This window comes from Dermochelys coriacea, chromosome 7, assembly GCF_009764565.3.
Source record: "Dermochelys coriacea isolate rDerCor1 chromosome 7, rDerCor1.pri.v4, whole genome shotgun sequence".
Lineage (NCBI taxonomy): Eukaryota > Metazoa > Chordata > Testudines > Dermochelyidae > Dermochelys > Dermochelys coriacea.
This window is the reverse complement of record NC_050074.1, coordinates 72,261,586-72,284,153: the sequence shown is the minus strand read 5'-3', so window position 1 is coordinate 72,284,153 and position 22,568 is coordinate 72,261,586. Positions and strand designations below refer to the sequence as shown.

At 37.2% G+C, this 22,568-nt stretch overlaps 1 protein-coding gene across 5 annotated transcripts in view; it reads left to right on the top strand.

The window, feature by feature from the left end:
* OGDHL (oxoglutarate dehydrogenase L) overlaps positions 1-22,568 on the top strand; it is a 110,655-nt gene that overhangs the window by 9,395 nt on the left and 78,692 nt on the right. For 4 of the 5 annotated variants that reach the window (XM_038410800.2, XM_038410798.2, XM_043518829.1 and 1 more), the window contains exons 2-3: positions 1,130-1,364; positions 15,660-15,851. In XM_038410800.2, coding sequence (XP_038266728.1) covers positions 1,158-1,364; positions 15,660-15,851 — 399 coding nt within the window. In that variant the 5' untranslated portion in view covers positions 1,130-1,157. The remainder of the gene's footprint in view (positions 1-1,129; positions 1,365-15,659; positions 15,852-22,568) is intronic. The other variant, XM_043518830.1, reaches the window with a different exon arrangement.

The following is a 22,568-nucleotide window of genomic DNA, read 5'->3' as shown; positions in this document are numbered from 1 at the left end:
GTTTGCAATACCTATGCACAATAACTCCGACATGTCATCCCTGACATCTGCTAACTTTGAATACTCATGCTTTATATCATATCCTTATGTTTAGTTTTTCAGGTGTTTTAAAGTGGAAACAAAATTACCATCTTCCCCTAACATTATTTTTGGTCTTCCTGCATTTTGATTTGTCTAATAGTGCAGTTGGATTCTTGTATAGGTTTCAAACTGTAGTTTACATTTAGAACTCTAATTCTGAGTGAGAGCTGTGTATCCTCAACTGGCATCACTGGAAGTTGTTAATGCTCAGAATTTCTCAGATGAAGATGAAAATCTTTGCGTGTGTGTGACTTTTGTTGTTTGTTTGTTCAAAATTCTAGGAAATTCACTTGTTCAGTTAAAGCAAGCAAGCAAAGAAATGAAATGGTTGTTGGGCGTAACAGTGTACCTTCTTCACTTTTCAGGAGTGCTCATTTACACAAATTATAAATTGCTTCAAAAGAATAACCTAGGTGGTCATTCATAAATCACCTCTTATAGTAACCTTGTCTTATTTAAACCTAAAGCCAACATGAACACTTAATGTTCCATGCAATCCCTCCGTAACACATGGAGCTATGAATTTGTGACCAGCAGCTCCATCTTCCCCTCTCAGGCGTAAGATGTGGGAAGAAGCCCTCTAGGATATCTGTAAGGGGTTTGGTCTTTAAAAATGCCAAATCATCCTTCAAGGAGAGACAGCAGCAACAGCGGCCAATATCACCAAGAGGTGTGAGTGAACCTCCTTTTTCTTCATGCATCCAGGACATTGGGGGCACATAGCTCAAGCAATTCCCTGTTTATAGCTATAGAAGCCCTCAGAGTCATCAGTTCCAGATTCTGTTAGCTGTTTGGGACATAGACTGTTGGGTGTGGGAAATGGGAATGGGCAACTCCTTAGAAACACCTTCACAGCTGTAGACAGCAGGGATATCAGAGCATCAGCTTCATAACTGATCAGTGGGCTTTCCACTGTCTTGAAGATGCTTTGTATTTAAGCTTGAACTTTGTTAAAGAGGAAATATATGGCACAAGGCTAGATTTCATAGTAAGATATTGTAGTGCGTTGGGCATTCTTCCAATTATGTTTGTTTTGTCTTTTTACTAGACTTGGATCTTCTACCTAATGAACAAACATGAGTCATTTGAGGTTTCTTGTAGCTACCTTGAGACCTCATGGCATTCAATTTTTGGTAAAGCAAGATTTAGCCAGAAAGGTATTTCTGCAGAGCCAACGTTATGTTTCATCAGGAGCCACAGAACCATTTTTGAGTGGAAGTAATTCAAATTATGTAGAGGAAATGTACTACACATGGCTTGAAAACCCTAAAAGTGTGCATAAGGTAAGTCTAAATGTTAACTGAAAATTCTACTGTTAAGATAAAAAGTATAAATATTGATTCCACTTTTAACTTGTTGACTATTTTATAAATGGTCTTTTATTGAATGAAAAAATGAAATTTATCTTATATATTGATCATTGCAAGATATGAAATTGCAGCAACATAAAAATATAAGAAGCCCAAGTATGGTGAACTGGTTTGAAGAATATGGGATGTCTTGGTTATGAAAATATTAACAGAAGCAGACATCTGATTTTCAGAATTTTTTGTTGCAATATGATTTAATCAATATATTGAAGGAAATTAGTTATGATTTACAGAAATGTCAAGCTTCTAATAGGGTCACAACATGTCCTCTGCTGTACTTAAGTCATATATATCCGGAGTGGTATTTTACAGCTGCTTAAGGGAGCTAAGTGCTCAGTTCCCCGTGCTGGATTTGGAAATTCCAGCCTTAAATGTTTTTTGTAAAACTACCTTCTTTACGTTTCTGCCTATTGTTTGGAAAATATTTCACTCTATACACGTCTCTAAATTCCAAACACCTGCTAGCTATTTCTTAATTGTCCTCTAAACTTTGTATTTTTGTTAATGAAAAATATTTTTTTAGGGCTGTCGATTAATTACTGTTATCTCACACAGTTAACTCAAAAAATTTAATAATGATTAATCTCAGTTTTAATCGCACTATTAAACAATAGAATACCAACTGAAATTTATTAAATATTTTTGGATGTTTTTCTACATCTTCTTCAAATATATTGATTTCAGTTACAACACGGAATACAAAATATAAAGAGAGCACTGTATTTGCCCTGTAAAAATGGCAAAAGAAATAGTATTTGTACCATATAGCAATCTCTACATTTGTAAGTTGCACTTTTACAATAAAGACTGGGGCGGGGGTGTTTACATAACTGCACTGAAAAACAAAACAATGTAATACTTTAGAGCCAACAGGTCCACTCAGTCTTACTTCTTGTTCAGCCAATTGCTAGGACAAACAAGTTAGTTTACATTTACGGGAGATAATGGCGGCGGCTTATTTACAATGTCACCTGAAAGTGAGAACAGGCATTCACATGGCACTTTTGTAACCAGCATTTCAAGGTATTTACATGTCAGATATGCTAAACATTAGTGTACCCCTTCATGTTTTGATCACCATTCCAGAGGTGACACTTCCATGCTGATGACACTCGTTTAAAAAAATGTGTGTTAATTACATTTGTGACTGAACTCCTTGGGAGAGAATTGTATGTCTCCTACTCTGTTTTACCTGCATTCTGCAATATCTTTCATGTTATCGCAGTCTCAGATGCTGATCCAGCACATGTTCGTTTTAAGAATACTTTCACTGCAGATTTGACAAAACACAAAGCAGGTGCCAATGTGAGATTTCTAAAGATAGCTACAGCACTCAACCCATGGTTTAAGAATCTGAAGTACCTTCCAAAATCTGAGAGGGACAAGATATGGAGCATGTTTTCAGAAGTCTTAAAAGAGCAACACTCTGATGCAGAAACTTCAGAACCCTAACCACCAAAAAAGAAAATCAACCTTCTGCTGGTGGCATCTGACTCATGATGATGAAAATGAACATTCGTCGGTCTGTGTTGCTTTGGATAGTTATTGAGCAAAACCCGTCGTCAGCATGGATGCATGTCCTCTGAAATGATGGTTGAAGCATGAAGGGACATATGAATCTTTAGCACATCTGCACTTAAATATCTTGTGACGATGGCTAAAACAGTGCCATGCAAACGCCTGTTCTCGCTTTCAGGTGATGTAAATAAGAAGCATGCAGCATTATGTCCTGCAAATGTAAACAAACTTGTTAGTCTGAGCGACTGGCTGAATAGCAAGTCCACTCAATGCTACTTCTAGGCTCTAAAATTTTACATTGTTTTATTTTTGAGTGCAGTTATTTTTTTGTACACAATTCAATGTTTGTAAGATTGTGCTATAGGACTTGTATTACGTGAACTGGAAAAATATATTTTTTACAGTGCAAATATTTGTAATCAACATTAAATATAAAGTGAACAATTTACACTTTGTATTCTGTGTTGTATTTGAAATCAATATATTTGAAAATGTAGAAAACACCAAAAATAATTAAATAAATGGTATTCTATTACTTAACAGTGCAACTAATTGTGATTAATTTTAATCGCTTGACAGCCCTAATTTTTCTTATTCTGACATTTTCTGTCAATTATCAAGACTTGTTTGTTTGCATGGAGGTGCTAATTCACTTAAAATATTTGCTTTTATGCATTAATTTTTTGCATGGATTGGAATCTTAACTTATTTAGTTACAGAGAAAGACAGGAGAGTAATTTTCTGTAAGAAATAGTTCAAACAAGTGTTTGTTGAAACACTGCTATTGTGTTTTTTGTGCTTAGGCACATTTTTATAAATGTCATATTTAGAACTTGGTTTTACTCTGATAAATCATCTAGAAATGAGTAAATTGAGGCATACAAATTAAAAGGGAGTCCAAAATTGGCAATTATGATTTTTCTTTTGGTTCGTCTGTGTGTGAATTTAGTTTTGGTGAAAGGTGACAGCTGTGGTGTCTGAAGCCTTCTGTTTCTTCACAGAACAAGTACAGCACAGACTGTGCAAGCTTCCCTGTTTTACCTTACCTCTGAGCTGGAGGGCCCATCTCGAGGGCTGAGAGAGGTAGTTCAGTTTCCATGCCCTTTCTGGCCTTGGCTCCTATGAAGAGACTGCCCGCAAAGTTACCAACAAGTGTTGTATAGAATGGTGGGGTTTATGAATTCAGTGGATATAGTCCTGAGACCACCTTCTTTTTTCACATATGTAATTCAACACTTCTGAGGGGGGTGACAATTTTTGGTTGTTTAATTACATGGACAGTTTTAAAGGTATTTAAAGGGTATTAATTTTTTCTCATCTAGATTGCCAGGGTTTATGGCTGCTGTTAGCATCTCTTTTAAGAAAAGTGCAATTGTTTACTCTTTTTATGCCTGACTGCCCCATGTGGCTATGGAACTTACTCATCTCTTCTTGTTGTCTTAATTAGGATAAAAACAAAATTTAATTTAACAAATTGTTTTCTGTGTGTTGGTGTTCAGCTAATCAAAAGGAATATGTACAACATTCAATATAGTAAATTGATAATGTGGTCTTTCCCTTTTTTTCTTTGGCCAGTAGTAATTTGGAAGCCATTTTTCTGATTATGTGTTAGGGAGTGAAGATAACAATGAATGGAGTGTAGATTTCTTGGAGTAAATTTTGCAGCAACCAGTCTGTCTCGTCTGTCTTAAGATCTGATCCTGTACACGTGTGAGGATGACTCAAATAAGAAAAGGGCTAAAGACTATTCTCTTAAAGATTTGCAGGATAAGATCTTTAGACTTTAAGATCATCAAGACGGAGAATATACCTTACTTTGTTTCCAAAATGATGTGGAATCATACATTTTTTTTATATAACAATTAATACTCTTTTCCAAGTGTTTCACAGCATTTTAGCATTGCATGTCATATTGACTTTGATGGATTTGCATGGCTAGAAATCCATGTAAAGTTGAAAACTTTTGTACATGTGGTGGTTAAATTAATATTAACTGTGTCCTCAACACAGGTTAAGTTCTGCACAATGATGTTAAAATAAAGGAAATAAGATTCACCTGTTACAGTACACTGATTACTGATAGTGGAGCTCTGTAGGATTTTAAAGGTCAGTAGGCATCTGTTATACTTGCAGATATTGCATTTTTAATTTTGTGAGGCAACACAGTTCAGAAAAATGTGACTTCAGCTAAGCTGCCAGTTTGAGTAGAAGGAAACTACCATGTTATGTGAGAACTTTGGTGGCAGCTTCTCTATTATTGTATTATACTAGCGCTTAGAAGCTCTAACCGAGATTGAGGTCCCATGTACTATGTGCTGTAAAAATGTATAGTAAGGGACAATCCGTGGCATGATGACCTGATTAGGTAAGCAGAAAACGGACAAAAGGTGGGAGAGAAAAGGGAGGCACGGAAAGATGGGGTGACTTGCCTATGTTTGTAGAGCTAGAATTATAACCCTGGTCTCTGTCCAGTGCCCTGTCTGTTGGACAGTGCTTTGAGAACCATGTGGTCATACTTGCAACCATGGTGGTTTAATAAGAGAAAAACAAAATCAATCAACTTTATTATCTGGGGTTTTGTTTAACACTTTTATTTTGTGAGGTTTTTAAACAGTAAGTACACTTTTATTTGAAATAATTAAGCTATTGAGTAAATGAGAAATTTCTATATTGACCAACATTCTTTGATTGGCATCTTACCCTTAAACAAATAGTGCTTAGCAGTTAGGGTACAAGCTCTAAAGCAATCAAAAGAAACGGAGATTGTTATCCTTGTCATTGACAAACTGCCTGCCTGGAGGTCTGTTGTCTTCACTTTGTTTCTGGAATTAGCTGAGATCTATTCTTCAGTTAAAAGAAAAAGGAGTACTTGTGGCACCTTAGAGACGAACAAATTTATTAGAGCATAAGCTTTCGTGAGCATTCTAGCTCACGAAAGCTTATGCTCTAATAAATTTGTTCGTCTCTAAGGTGCCACAAGTACTCCTTTTTCTTTTTGCGAATACAGACTAACACGGCTGCTACTCTGAAACCTGTCATTCTTCAGTTAGTAATTGACTCTTTAAAGGGCTGCTTTGCAATTTTAAGAACTTGTGGGTATTTCAGTGTCTTTTAGGTAAAAACATTCTAACAATGCCTCAGATACTGTAATTTGATCTGTTTGTGTCATTTGTGAAGTTGAAAAGGACATAAGATTAAAAAAGAAAATATTCTAAATTACTATAAACAACTTGGATGATTAAGAGATTTAACAAATCTACTTTTTCCTTTTCTCTGGTTATGTTTGTATTTATTTACTTTTTGCAGTCCCCCTAGTCTGGATAGTGAAAAATGCACTAGTCACTTTTGATTTTTGTTTAATGAATTTAATTTTTAGTTTCTGGCACACAAACTCATTGCTGCAGTGTTTGGATTGTAAATATCACAGGTGATGTTTAACAGACAAAACATTTCTACTGGATTTTTTTAAATGTCACGTAAATGACTTTTTTTTTCTTAAGTTCTGTACTTTTTTTTTTTTTTTTTTTAAATCAAATCTAAATTTTGGGCCATTTTTGACTGCAGTGTTGCTTTTTGAACTACATTCCCCAGGGCCAGCCCCTTAAATTAAAAAAACAGAAAATGGTCTTAATCTTCCTTCCACCCTTTGCATTAACTCTGCAACCTACTATGTTATCTCCTCTCTAAAAGAAGATTGGAAAGATTCTGCTTCCAGAGTCATGGCTGCTCTTGCCACCCCTTGCCAAACCTAGCATGCAAGATTTATTGAGAACATAGACATACAGGTTATATCATCCCCCTGCTGTCGGTCAGAACTTGCATTTGAAGTCAAATAACTGTAAGGAGTTCTAGTGGACATTGGCTATGTTTTTTAAAAATCAAACAAAATCTTGTCAGAGCATGGTAACTCTTAATCTATTGCATTATACTTGCTGAGGTAAAGTTTTAGCTGGCTTTCTACCTAGCTTTTATTTGTGTGTAGACTTGTATATTTGCGCTTTCACTTTTGTTGGCACAGCACTAGTATGCATGCCATGTAAAGTCTAACACTTTTTTAGTTTGATCTCCTAGACTTACATGTAAGACTTACCTGCATGTACACTAACACCAGCACACATAAGTGCTTGAATTTATGCCTACAAAATTTGCAGTTTCAAAACTCATTGTCTTCATTAGGTTTTGCAGGCATAAATTCAAGCACTTATGTGTGCTGGTGTTAGTGTACATGCAGGTATTTACAGCTGCAAAGTGCAGGCACAAGTATGTGGCCCACGTAATCCTGCACATGCCTAAATTAAAGGCGGCATTTGCAAATTTAGATTGCATTCCTGCAATTGTGGGAGGCTTTTAGTTTTCTCCCTCTTAACTGAATTCTGGGTGCGAGGGAACTTTAAAAGACTGCTACTGGGCATGTTTAGACCAGCCATTGTGAATGTTTAAAGGGACACAGTCAACTTAAAAAGTCATTTCTTTTTGAACATTTTGATTTAGGTGTTACAAGTTACACTAGTAAGATTTATGTACATGAAAGATGCTAGTTGAAAAACAAATATTTTTTTCAATGTGTTTTCTTTCTGCACTTGATTATTATTTTGCTTGTAGCCAGTTTCACTTTTCCCCCTTGTGTAGTCAATATCTCCCATTGCTGTTGTGTGGAAAAACTCTCACAAACAAGGGGAAGAAAAAAAATGTTCTTCCATTTGTTTAAATGGTGGGAGGGATGCAGGGGAGGGGAAAGGGAGAGAAACCACAGAAATTTGTGGGGAGACTCTGGAACAAGTATAATCGCTAAAATTACATTTAACTCTCTTATAAAAATTGACTTGATTTCAAGTCAACGTTGTCTCTTTAAAGAGACAAGTGCACAGAAGATGTTTTTTGTATCATTCAGTGAATCCAGATGAATTTACAAATTAATCGGGCCATTAAGGGAGTCAAGGAACTCCTCCTAAAGCAAGAAAGATGTAGTAGACTTAAGATATTAATATTTTATTGATGGAAAGTACTGTGTTGCACCAGTTAGGAATTTGAATGTCTCCTTAACCCATTGGGCAGCACTAGAAACTAATATGTCCAGCATAGTTTACAAAGGCCTGGTTTTGCATCAGGCTTATGGCCATTATAAAAGCCAGTGAATCTGAGTATTTTGGATACTGTACAAAGGGGTTATTTCCCTTTACTTTGGACTCCCTCTGCTGAGATGTAGGTTGTCTCCTTTTGAATCTGGGAGGTGGTAAGATTTTAAGCTGATTCCGCTCATTTCTTCCTGGAAACACTATAAATCTCCATGAATCTCTGCTCCCTACATTATTTTTCTCAGAAGGGTGATAGAAGGTGTGGCTGCTCGTGTGTGTGTGTGAGAGAGAGAGATGTATATATTTAAAACCTGTTTGCAATGTAATTATTAATCTGAAACTGACACTCTCTCATTGTCATCAGTGTTGGCACATATAGAGCTCACTCAGATATGCAGATTTTTGGAATACTGAAGAGAGTATAAGGATAACTTTTCCAGGGGCGTGGGAAGGGGAAAATGCGATGGGATTTCTCTTGGAAACTTTTACACCTCCATGCCCCTCACCCTGGTTGATCCTTTTCTGAGTTGCTTTTGTACTCCTCTGTGTTTATCTTCCTCCTCCTGAAAGTAGTACAGTATCTAAAACAGCTATGGTCATAAAATGCCATGATCTCTAACAAGGTGTCGTCATTTCTGCTCATAGAGTGGTGTCAGGGACATAGGTCATAGGGAGGGGGCTTGTCAAGGCTCAGTTATTACTATTACAAGATTTAATTACAGAACTGCATGGTTTGATATTGAGTACATAATGGTTACCATGTTTTCCTGTATGCAGCCAGTATACCGTGAGCGTGTAACTGCTTCCTTATGTTGTATGCTTGGAAATCAGTCTCTATAAAAGAGAGACTGCTGTATGAATGTGATACTAAAAAATAAGTTCAATGAACCATGTTCTAAGGCTTTATTGTGCTGCCTTTTCATGATAGGTCAAAGTACATTTTAGTAGAACATGGAAATAGGCTTTTTAGAATAAAACTACTTTAGATTTTTCTGGAGTGATGCTAGAATATAAAATAGCAAGTAACCTTCCTTTATGTAAGTAATAACAAAACACTGTCATTGAATCATTTGAATTGTGTTTATATTTGTTTGAGAGTAAAAGCACATATTTATTTAATAATTTGCTGCTTTGGGAAAAATATTAAAAATACAGGGCACAACAAACCTTATTAAAGATTTAATTCCTTTTTACATAGTTGCATTTAATGTAATCATTCTGTTGATAGTCTGTTCTTCCTAGTACTATAACTTAAATAACCAGATCTGTGGTGATACTTTTATCTTAAAGCATTTTACTCTTTCAATTTGGAAAGGCTTTGAAACTAGGTGAATCTCAATCCATTCAGTTGCATGGTAAGCTTTATTGGTAGAGACAAACTCTGATGCACAAGCTCCAGAAGACTTCGTTTTGATGTCTTTCAAGATTGATACCATACAATTTTCTGAAGTTCTTGATGGATGTGTGTCTCTGGAAAAACTAATTTTCTTTAGCTAAATGGTGCGTTTTTCTCCTCCCCTCTGATGAAATGTCAAACCTGCTCAGCAAATCAATACAGTCAAGAACATCAATAGCAAAAGTGAACTTATACCCCCTCTCATCTGCCTGTATCTTCAGATGTAACCATTCTGAAGATATTTCTTAAGTCTGTTGTCATATTGAATTTGCATAGTGGGAACGGGGTCTGTGGTTATAAACCTTAAAAATAGTTAACTTGTTAATAATTTCTGACTAGACTTTCCCACCAACAGCCTCAAAGACCATTTGTCTAGAGCCGTATTATTCCATTGCTTGTTGGTCTGCCCTGTAATATACTGTTTTTATATCTAAATGTAAAATCTTGTGAGAGACATGACAGTAAAAGTTACATTTGTATCCTCCTTCACTGTAACTTTTTGAATTTATGAATATCAAATGTCAAATATGCTGTGAAAATTAGAAACCTGAATTAATAAGCTGTTTGAAACTTCTTAATTTTAATGACCATTCAGAAAGGACACTAATAAATGCTAAAAGAAAAGGAGTACTGGTGGCACCTTAGAGACTAACAAATTTATTAGAGCATAAGCTTTCGTGAGCTACAGCTCACTTCATCGGATGCATTTCCGATGAAGTGAGCTGTAGCTCACGAAAGCTTATGCTCTAATAAATTTGTTAGTCTCTAAGGTGCCACCAGTACTCCTTTTCTTTTTGCGAATACAGACTAACACGGCTGCTACTCTGAAACCTGTAATAAATGCTGTATTCAGATACCTTATTCTCATCTGAAACTTAGAGTAACTTTCAGTGTACTCTAATGTGTGACTCTTTTAATGTTCCTTTCTGTGTAACTATGTGGAAGTGCTCTTTCAGGAAACCTTTCTTAATACAAGTGTGATTACCGAGTATTTTGGTTGAGCAGTCCAGTTTACCATCTCAACTTCAGTCGTCTAGAATCTACTATGTACCCTGAAGATCTTGTTTCGATATCCTGCTGAAACTTTCTTGGATAAAGAGATGGTCTTGTGTCTGATTTGAAGCAATGAATTATGTGATAATGCTTTGCTTAGGTTGCTAATTTTGTTTTTAAAAAAAGTTCAAACAACCCAACTAGCTGTCTGGATTTTGTTGTTTTGAATTGTTTGGGTAGGGTTTAGTTAGAAGGGGATTAATCAAATGGGAATGGATGCTAACTAATCAATGGGATTTGAAGTTAAGCATGTACATAAGTGTAAGACCTTCTCACACTTTCTACGCTAGAATCAGAATAACTTTCTTAAGATATTGATAAAATGTGGACTCACTACTACACTGGATTAGTTATACAGTTTTGGTCTGTCTAGTACCCGTCCTAGGATACAGTGGAGGCCCAGTATTCAAGGATTAAATGCAGATGTTCAACCTATTTACTTGTGCCCACACCTTATTGATGGGGAAGACCCGGACCTCTTTTTCAGTGACTTCAGAATAGTTTTTTATGAGAGTTGAAAGGATTTCCACCTCTTGGGTTCAAATATTCCCTTATGCAGGAAAAATGTGGGGTGGGGGAGGAGGGGAGATGTCAAGTATCTGAATTCCCACTAAAATATTTCTTCTCCCCGCAAAATGAGGTGTGTATTTAGCTGTCAGGGGCATTGCGTGGGAGGCTGTTTTGTAGAGGAGGAGCTTCTACATAACCAGCAGCATCAATGAGCATCAGATGGGAAAACTCGTAATGTACTAAATATAAATCCTGAATAAATAGAGATGACAGTCTGCTTGGCACCATTTTTGAAGGTACAGGTGTTTGACAATGTGCCCCTAGATACAAGTACCCTGCTGGGCAGAATTCTATGGACATCTGATGAAGTGAGCTGTAGCTCACGGAAGCTTATGCTCAAATAAATTTGTTAGTCTCTAAGGTGCCACAAGTACTGCTTTTCTTTTTTGCTAGACTAACACGGCTGCTACTCTGAAATCTATGGACGGTGACATCTGGTTGAAAGACTAGCTCATTTCCTCTGGTTTATCTGAATCCTGTGCATTTCAGAAAGGAAATTTTAATAATGAATTAAAACCCAAAAACTACTGAGTTAGTTGACAAAATATGACTCTGTAAGAAGTCTGAATTTCCCTAGATAAATGGGATTGCTAAATGGATAAATGTGGTGTGGACATTTGCAGCTCATCAATAGTGTGACTGCGCTCAAAAAGCGTTAATGTTGAGTCTACAAACTGAATTCCTCTCGTGAATGAATAAGCTTCTAAAAGTAGTGGGTTATTGCTACTAGCTTAAAATTGGCATGAATACCAAATAACTTCAAGAAAAAATCATATTTGGGGGGAAGAAAGGTATCCATACTGTTTTTGCTTAGCCAATGTGATGCATTTAAAACACATCTAGTGGCTGGAGATGGAACAAAGCATTCTAAGGAAACAGAAGTGGTGTTTTGCTTCATCAAGTTTAATGGGTGTGGATGGGGGAGGGAGGGAATAGAGGAGCCCCGTCTGATGGGTTATCAAGTTGCTCTGATGTATGCTAGTTCAGGGCCATGTGTATTCAGTGCAGAACTTTCAGTCACTCACGCTCCCTGGAACAATACAGCAAAGCAACTACATTGCTAGTTTGCAAATAGCTTTAAAATTAATGTAAATAAGAATAAAGAACATCAGAGACTCTAGAGGCTCTTAAAACACCCAATCTAAACCACAAATAACATTTTGTGTCAGCTCCAGCCACTGAAATAATACCTGGCCCTGGGATTCCAGTGTTTCACAAATATTGAATATCACTAAACACCAGTGAGGTGGGAAGCAGTATTGCCATTTTACAGATGGGAATGCTCAGGCACCGAGTGGTTGTATGGGTTACCCAAGTTTGTGTCAGACCCAAGAATCGAACTCTTCTGACACATGGGCCCAGGCCTCCATACGTAGGAAGGGAACTTGGTTACTATCATGTGTGTGCTTGCACCATTGGAGCTCCCCTTCCTCTCCAAGGGTACCATGAGAAGAGAATAGCTGTAACTTGCATTTGGAGCCTCTTGGAGCACTGTAGGCTGAGGCTAGCTTGAGATATACTGATTTAGTGCATCCTGGGTGCCCTGTCCTGTCCTCTTTCCTGTCAGCATGACCCACTTTAGGGACTGTACTAGCTGGGCCCCACTGCGCAGACTTTCTACCTCTGGTTACTGCACCCTTGGTTACCATGGACAAACAAATCCATTAGCTGTAAAAGAGTTTAGAAAACATGTCTCCAACGTAGTCAATATTGTTCTGACTTTCTATAGCCCATGTGTTTGGGCTCCGGTTCCACTAGGGACAAATGAAGTCTTCCTAACTTTTCAGGGTTTTTCTTTATTTAAAGATTAACAGTTGGCCTAGTGAGATTGCATTGCAATTAAATTCCATATCATGGCATTTACTTTCTACTGAATCTGAAAATACCATCTATTGGAAAGCAATCACAATTGTCCTTTTTGGTTTCCAGTAATGTTTGTTACATAGTCTTCCTATTTCAACAATGAGGACAAGTTGTGTGGTAGTTCTGTATCTGACAAAGGATTTAAAATGTGATGGCTGGTATGATATTTTGCTGGTGTGATGAGGGTTCAATGTAGATGGGTTTTTTCCGATGGTGGTTTTTATTTTATTTTTTAAACAGTCCGTTTCTAATATCCAGGACATCAGATTAGGCATTTGTTTAATAGGATCCATTTTTGTTTTAAAATTTTAAAACAAAAATCTTGCTCTAGAATCTCCCCAGTTTGGCTAGCTCAAGGGCTAAAGGGGGAAGTATTAACAATTTTTTTCCAATCCAATAATGGAAATCAGAGGTGGAATAGACTTACTAGGCAGCCCCTGGTGATGCAAGATTGTTCTTATTTTGTTTTTGTTTTTATTTTTTCCTGTTCTGCTGTCCCCTTCTGTCATCGTCAAAGCATTTAATGATGTGTGGCAACATATGTGTTTAGAAGAGCAACACTCTCCTCTGAAACGATATAACTCAGGAACCCAGGTGGTGATGGAAAAAGAAGGATTTTTCTCTTGATTTCTTTCTTATTCATTGTATTACATTTAAGCCAGCATTTGTGTTGTACCTCAAGGAGTTTGTATGTCTTGCCTGAGAAGTAAATATAACCGCAGAGAAGGGATTAGCTCCAGGCTTGTTAATTGTAGGGGGAACTGGATATTATGACTTTAAATCATAACCATTTGCATTTATCTGGAGACATTTGAATAGGACTAATTGATGCAAATAGGTGGATCTTTTGTTTGTGACATTTTTGACTTTTTTGAAATGAGTATCTTCATAAATTGTGCCTCAGAACCACTTACATAACCCTGAAATCACAGCCCTGAAGTCTGGTTGTCTGTGTAATATTTTGAGATGCTGAAGAAAAGAGCCTACTCCTGAACTCGTTCAGGCAAAACTCTAAATGTATTTAAGACCTCCTGCTTGAGTGAACAGCTCAAGGATTGGCCCTGAAGAGAAGACTACTGGAGTATCCAAAAACCTTTACATATAATTAAAGAAACCTACCTGTTTTATTAATCAAGACTTTCAGATTGAGAGCTTATAGATGCAATAATAGAACTTTCCTGGTTATATATCTGTTAATGTTTGCCTGCATTAACATCATAGGTAAATGGCCTAGATGGATAATGTTATGCTTTTAGCAATGTGACACTCTAGATTTCTCTAAAATAGCCAACCAACCCATCTCCCCCCCCCTGCAAATAAAACCTGTTCTTCTTGACTTTTTGAAATGCCTGTCTGACAGGTCATCTTTATCTGAATGCTCAAATAAATTTGTTAGTCTCTAAGGTGCCACAAGTACTCCTTTTCTTTTTGCGAATACAGACTAACACGGCTGCTACTCTGAAAGCTGGCATTTGTATTTCATTCTTCAGTGGCATAATGGAAAGCCCTGTAGCATGGCAGAAGTCAAAACCCTAGAAATCAAACAGCAATAATAGTTTACATTTAGCTGGTACCATGAAGTTGCCACAGAACATGAGGGTGGGAGGGGATACGCTGCAGTGTATATGTAATCTTGTCTAAAATTTCGCCACAAAATGCATGTGACTTCAAAGGGATCTCATAAAACTGGATGATTGGGGCAACAAAATGGCAGATGAAATTCAGTGTTTGATAAATGCAGAGTAATGCACATTGCAAAACATAATCCCAACTCTACATACAAAATCATGTATGTACTAAATTAGCGGTCACCACTCAAGAAAGATTTTGGAATCATTGTGGATAGTTCTCTGAAAAACATGTGCTCAATGTGCGGCGGTAGTCAAAAAAGCTAATAATGTTAGGAACTATTAGGAAAGGGATAGATAATAAGACTAAATATCATAATGCCACTGTATAAATCTCTGGTACACCCATATGAATACTGTGTGCAGTTCTTGTCACCTCATTTCGAAAAAGATGCATTAGAAATGGGAAAAGTACAGAGAAGGACAACAAAAATTATTAGTATGGAACAGCTTCCATATGAGGAGAGATTAAAAAGACCGTGACTTTTCAGTTAGGAAAAGACAACTAAGAGGCAATATGATAGAGGTCTATAAAATCATGAATGGTGTGGAAAAAGTGAATAAGGAAGTGTATTTATTTACCCCTTTGCATAACACAAGAGCCCCAGGGGTCACCCAATGAAATTAATTGGCAGCAGATTTAAAACAAACTTCTTTACACAACACACAGTCAACCTGTAGAACTTGTTGCCTGGGGATGTTGTGAAGGCCAAAAGCCTAATTGGGCTAAAAAAAAAAATTAGAAAAGTTCATGGAGGATAGGTCCATCAATGGCTATTAGCCAATATGGTCATGGAAGCAACCCCATGCTCTGGGTGTCCCTAAACCTCTGACTGCCAGATGCTGGGACTGGACAACAGGGCATGGAGCACTTCATAGTTGCCCTGTTCTTTTTATTCCCTCTGAAGCATCTGCCATTGGCCACTGTCAGAAAACTGGGCTAGATGGACCATTGATCTGACCTAGAAGGGCCGTTATGTTGCCACATTCACTGTCATATGTAAAGTTACTGCTTTGAATCATGGGTTTTATTTGATCTAACAAAGCAATTTTCTTTCTTCCTTCCCTTTTTCTGTTCATCCCTCTTCTCTGCAACCTTGTCCAGTCATGGGATTTGTTTTTCCGAAATGCTAACGCTGGGGCTCCTCCTGGTCAAGCTTACCAGACACACTTACCAGACCTTTCAAAAAGCAGAGCGTTGTTGTTTCAGAGCCATGGATTGGCAAAGACACCAGGTAAAGCTGAAAAACTAGTTGAGGACCACCTGGCTGTGCAGTCATTGATCAGAGCATATCAAGTAAGTGTACTATTGCTACTTAGCAGTATATAGGGGAGGGAGTTTCCTTTTAAAAGCACTTTGCAAATATTAACAGATTGCTTTCTTCTGTTTCCTCTGTCTGTGTGTTTCCATCTGTTTTATGCCTAGATTGTAAACTCTTTGGTGCAGGCACTGTCTTTTTATACTGTTTGTACAATGCATCGCTCAGTGAGGTTCAGATCTATAATGGGGTCCCTGAGTGGTACTGCAATACATATTGATTGGTCCTCAAACATTTTTAAGAGACCGATAACTTTATCCCAGTTGTCCAGACTGGGACACATACAGGTTAAGTGACAGTACTTCAAAGGGTGTCCATATCAGAGCAGGGACAGTTTAATTCATCTTGGTTCTTTTATTTCACACATCACTGTGGAACTGGAGCACCTCTAGGGTTTGGCCTCTTCACCAAAACAGCTGATCCTCAGCTCCACCTGCCCATGTGACTCCATCCAGATGGAGAACTGAGACAGAATAAAGAAATTTTCTGAAATCCAGCTTTTTCACTAGAGCAGATTTTTCCTGGGTAATAAGTGATGATACAATCCATTGCAAAACAGTTGCATAGTGTGCAGTATCTTAAACTGTAGCTGAATTAATTTGTCTTGTCTTATTTTTTTCATTAAGGTACGTGCAGTGAAATGACACTCTTGGTTGTCCTCCACAGTGTGCTTTGCTTTATTTGAATCTGTTTTCAGACAAGGGAAAGCCACCGTGATCTATATCAGTTTTACCTTCTATAAGCTCTGAGTTCTCTTTCCCTAGGAAAAAGGAAGCAGTATACTTTGAATGAGCAAGCAAATTCAGCAAAATGTGAATCCTGATCACTGTGAATACGAAAGTTGGAGAAAATAGTTTTGTGACTTGTTTAGGTTATTTCCCTTTCAACTCATTCTATGGTCTCATGTGGTTGAGAAGGAGCATCCTTGTCCCTGTGCTAAATGTGTTCCACTCTGTGTTAAATGAACGCATTCTGCAGTATGGTAAATAGGTGTAAAGACCTATGTAAATAGTCATGTCATGGAAGTCACTTAAATAAAAGTAGTTTATGCAGAAAACATGGTCAGTTTCACACCAGCCTATTGTTCCTTCACTTGTGTGAAATCTATAGCAATATTTTGTTCAAGTAGCAGCAAGAATTACAGAATGTTTGGTTGCTCTTATGCTAAAAAAAAAAAAGCAGTTGGAAACAAAATACCCAGAGAACACAACTTTCCTTTATTTGGGACTATATATTCCCTGACTTAATTAATGGAATAGAGGTGTCTTTGTTGTAGGCATCTCATGACAAAATAATGAAAGGATTATTTAAAAGAATTGTTGATTATAGATGTATCTAATCCTCTTCAAAAATTGTGTTGAAGAGATGCTATCAATTGTAAATGCTTCTCTGTCAGATAAATATAATGGAGAAAGATCTAAAACTTTTGATTTCTCAGACTTGCTAGTTTTGTGTTTTTGTAGTAGACTGCCTTGTGGCCCTTCTGTTGGGAAATTCATTAAATGTACTGCTTTTTTCTAAAAAAGAAAAGGAGTACTTGTGGCACCTTAGAGACTAACAAATTTATTAGAGCATAAGCTTTCGTGAGCTACAGCTCACTTCATCGGATGCATTTGGTGGAAAAAACAGAGGAGAGATTTATATACACACACACAGAGAACATGAAACAATGGGTTTATCATACACACTGTAAGGAGAGTGATCACTTAAGATAAGCCATCACCAACAGCAGGGGGGGGAAGGAGGAAAACCTTTCATGGTGACAAGCAGGTAGGCTAATTCCAGCAGTTAACAAGAATATCAGAGGAACAGTGGGGGGTGGGGTGGGAGGGAGAAATACCATGGGGAAATAGTTTTACTTTGTGTAATGACTCATCCATTCCCAGTCTCTATTCAAGCCTAAGTTAATTGTATCCAGTTTGCAAATTAATTCCAATTCAGCAGTCTCTCGTTGGAGTCTGTTTTTGAAGCTTTTTTGTTGAAGTATAGCCACTCTTAGGTCTGTGATCGAGTGACCAGAGAGATTGAAGTGTTCTCCAACTGGTTTTTGAATAAACACCACCCTATATCGGAAACCTACTGACCGCTATTCCTACCTACATGCCTCTAGCTTTCATCCAGATCATACCACTCGATCCATTGTCTACAGCCAAGCGCTACGATATAACCGCATTTGCTCCAACCCCTCAGACAGAGACAAACACCTACAAGATCTCTATCATGCATTCCTACAACTACAGTACCCACCTGCTGAAGTGAAGAAACAGATTGACAGAGCCAGAAGAGTACCCAGAAGTCACCTACTACAGGACAGGCCCAACAAAGAAAACAACAGAACGCCACTAGCCATCACCTTCAGCCCCCAACTAAAACCCCTCCAACGCATCATCAAGGATCTACAACCTATCCTGAAGGACGAGCCATCGCTCTCTCAGATCTTGGGAGACAGACCAGTCCTTGCTTACAGACAGCCCCCCAATCTGAAGCAAATACTCACCAGCAACCACACACCACACAACAGAACCACTAACCCAGGAACCTATCCTTGCAACAAAGCCCGTTGCCAACTCTGTCCATATATCTATTCAGGGGATACCATCATAGGGCCTAATCACATCAGCCACACTATCAGAGGCTCGTTCACCTGTGCATCTACCAATGTGATATATGCCATCATGTGCCAGCAATGCTCCTCTGCCATGTACATTGGCCAAACTGGACAGTCTCTACGTAAAAGAATGAATGGACACAAATCAGACGTCAAGAATTATAACATTCAAAAACCAGTTGGAGAACACTTCAATCTCTCTGGTCACTCGATCACAGACCTAAGAGTGGCTATACTTCAACAAAAAAGCTTCAAAAACAGACTCCAACGAGAGACTGCTGAATTGGAATTAATTTGCAAACTGGATACAATTAACTTAGGCTTGAATAGAGACTGGGAATGGATGAGTCATTACACAAAGTAAAACTATTTCCCCATGGTATTTCTCCCTCCCACCCCACCCCCCACTGTTCCTCTGATATTCTTGTTAACTGCTGGAATTAGCCTACCTGCTTGTCACCATGAAAGGTTTTCCTCCTTCCCCCCCCCTGCTGTTGGTGATGGCTTATCTTAAGTGATCACTCTCCTTACAGTGTGTATGATAAACCCATTGTTTCATGTTCTCTGTGTGTGTGTATATAAATCTCTCCTCTGTTTTTTCCACCAAATGCATCCGATGAAGTGAGCTGTAGCTCACGAAAGCTTATGCTCTAATAAATTTGTTAGTCTCTAAGGTGCCACAAGTACTCCTTTTCTTTTTGCGAATACAGACTAACACGGCTGCTACTCTGAAACCTGCTTTTTTCTAATACTGGATTCTAGATTCTGTGAAGGAGGACTTAATACAAAATCAGATAGTAATTTGTTGTTAATCCTTTGCCTTCCTCCCCCCCCCCCCCCGTCCCCAACCCCACTAAAATGTTTCCAAGTAAATTTCCTGATTTCTCTCATTATATAGATGATCAATTATAAGATTCCTTATCTTTCCACAAGGCATAATAAATCTAAAGCACATGCTTCTGATAATCTCTGCTTAAATTTATGTAAAAACTGTATATGAATATTAATGCAAATTTCCAGTCTGTTACCATCCGTAGATGTTGACAGGGATGATATCTGTATTGATATTTTTCTTATTTTACTGCTACCACACTCTGAAACCAATGTGGGGAGAGGGAGAAAGTCTTGAATCTTTGTTGTGATCACCTCAAACTTCATTCTCCTTTTTCAGAGTCCTATATCCTTCTGTTCTTGAGTGGGATTATGTTTACGTTTGAAGCCAAATCAGAGCTAGTGTTTAAGTTCTGTAATTACACCCAAATCTTATTCATTGTTTGCCTGAAATTTTGGAGCACAAATAATGGAAATCTCTCAAGAACAGTTAAGTAGGAGATTTTTACCACCTTTGGCTGAAATCTTGCCAGAAACATTATTTCAAGAAGTTCAGCCATATGTGAACTGAAAAATAGGACTGTTCAAATTTTGGATCCAGTGCAAAATTATTTGATCCTGAATTTTAAATAGGAGCATTCCTGCCCCAGGCAATTTGGAGAGGATCATATGAGGTTTTTGTGTTTTGCCCTTCTGTATTAATGTTCGGTATTAGTTCTCTGTGGGTGACAAACAATTCCATTAAAATAATTGATTAAAATGCCTTATATTGTGATTGATTATACAATTTTACTTAATATTTACTAAATTACAATGCTATCTTAACTGTAGTTCATGGAAATGCCTCATCACTTTTTCTTTCTTTCCCTGTAACTATAAATGGGTCTCTAAAATATGCTTTTGTACAGACTGTTCCTAGCATGATTTCTGGGAAACAATGTAGAATAAGACTGACCTAATTCAGCTCCTATTTGAATAGATGGTAAAACAGGGATTTTAAAAACTGGTGTAAGATTCATTCTGTTTCCTTAAATGTATGGTTGAATTTTAACAAAGTTTAAAACTTAGTCATTTAAAAAAAAATGGGTCAATCAATTTTGAAAAATATGGAACTTGTTCTACAGAATTTTGAAAGGTTTGATTTAATCTATGTTGAAATGGAAGTTGTACTTTCTCAGTCATATTATAAAGCTTCAGATGCTCATCTTAAAGATGATATTTTTGTGGTTGTTTAATTATTCCTAACAAGGAGACACTTAATTTTTAAAAATTGCTTTTACTCTTACAGTGCAATTTTTTTAGTCCTGTGTAAGGTAGCTAATAAATATAATTGTTTACAGCAATAGTTTTGCACAATTATTTCTGCTTGGAAGCTGTGATTCTTTGAAGCTTCATGAATTTAAGGGTCTCGGAATATAGTGAACATTACAAAGTTATGAGGTCTTTGCTGGGAAGAGCAAGCTCAAAGATTGAATATGAATGTATATTCTTAAGTAGGGCCAAAAGCAGTGGTCCTACCTGATGTACATTGGTAAAAAAAAAAGGGTGTAAATTGTAAAGTAATGCAACCTATACCAGTTTATTTAGGGGACTTGCTGTATCTTGGACAGTCCCATCAGTTGCTTTCTGCTGCACCTCTTTACCACCCCCACTCCCCATCACCTATGACTTGTAAGTTAGTCATTTTGACAAATTGAGGAAGGTAAAACCACTGTACCACTTATGCCTGATGTGTGACTTATATTACCACTCGCTTCACTGCATAATTTACCCCAGAGACTACATTGGAACCTGCATCTGGTTTCCCCAGGTTTGAATTTTGTCCTCACTGACACAGCAGTGAGTAGGAGCCGATTCTAAACACAGGCTGAACTTTGGTGTGATCTCAAGAAGTCAGTTGGGTTCTTTACTTTTAAAAAAAAGTTTGATTAATAATAAGCACAATAATAAAATAAATTAAGACACAAAGAAATTAAGAAACAAAAAAAAAGACACAAACTGCTTCCATATCATCTTCTGTTATAGCTTATTATTTCAAACAGAGGTTTTCAAGCTATGTTGGGTGGAGTCGTCAAAGAAGCCTGTCCTAGTGGTCAGTAGAATTAAATGTTTTCTTATGAAATAGTCTGCAGAACAAAACAGTTGAGGGAACTCCCTGATTTTGAAGATGTAGAGTCAATTAAGCTTAAATTGGTTTATTGGAATTGTTGGAATTTTCTTTAATAGGGTGAGGAGGAAACCAATATTAAAACACCTTTGAAAAGAATTCCCTCTGTGCATTCACTCTTACAGTGGTATGTAAAGTATTAACTCGTTTCACAGCACATTGTAAATTTTGTATGCATTATTCTTCACACAGCATTCTCACAATTTTTTTCTATTTCAATAATTTAGCTTATTTTTAATATTAATCTTGCAAGCCAGGAACACTGTCAGACTTGTGATTTACATGCGTCCCTAAAAACGTGTCTTGAAACTGTTTTGCCAAGAGTGGGAAATATTACTCAAACGATAAATCTAAGTGTGGTGCAGAAGTGCTTCTTCTGACATTTACTGTCACTGAGTGTAATAATTAATAATTTTTTTGCCAGATGGCTTTTTGTGAGACTTTTACTGTTATATCTCACGTGATTTATGTTATGTTGTCTTGGAATAGTTATCTATTACAGAGATTAATTAACGGAAGATAATTGAAAATGTTAATATCCATAGAAAATTGTTTCCCTTTGCTTTTTATTACTTTTCTCTTTCCTGAGTTTGTGCAGTTGATCAGGATAAAACCTGTAAATGGCTTTTTAAAAAATATTTTTTCCCACACCGCTGCAGCATTGAACCTGAATTTCTTCACTGCCCTCCCACCCCCACTATTTGTATCTTGTAAACTAAATCAATGTGAAGTAGCAGTTGAAAAAAGAAAACGTGTACGCTATATCTAGCATTTTATATTGTAATAGATAATGTTACTGTTTTGTGTTTTCAATGAACCATGTAATCATCAAATAGACTTGCACACAAAGTGCCCAGTATTCATATGCATCTATAGCTGCTGCAGAAATGAAATGTTGAATTTTCCTTTCTGGAGAGTGTAGTTACTGCCACACTTCATATTTTTGAAAGTGTGGCTTTATGCTAAAAAGATGTACATAAAATGGCACCATTTTAATTGACAGCTCTTTTTTTCAGAATTATAGCTGTTAATACCAGTGCCCCAAATGAGTTACTTTTACTTCTTCTGTTAATGCTGCAGAACAAACAC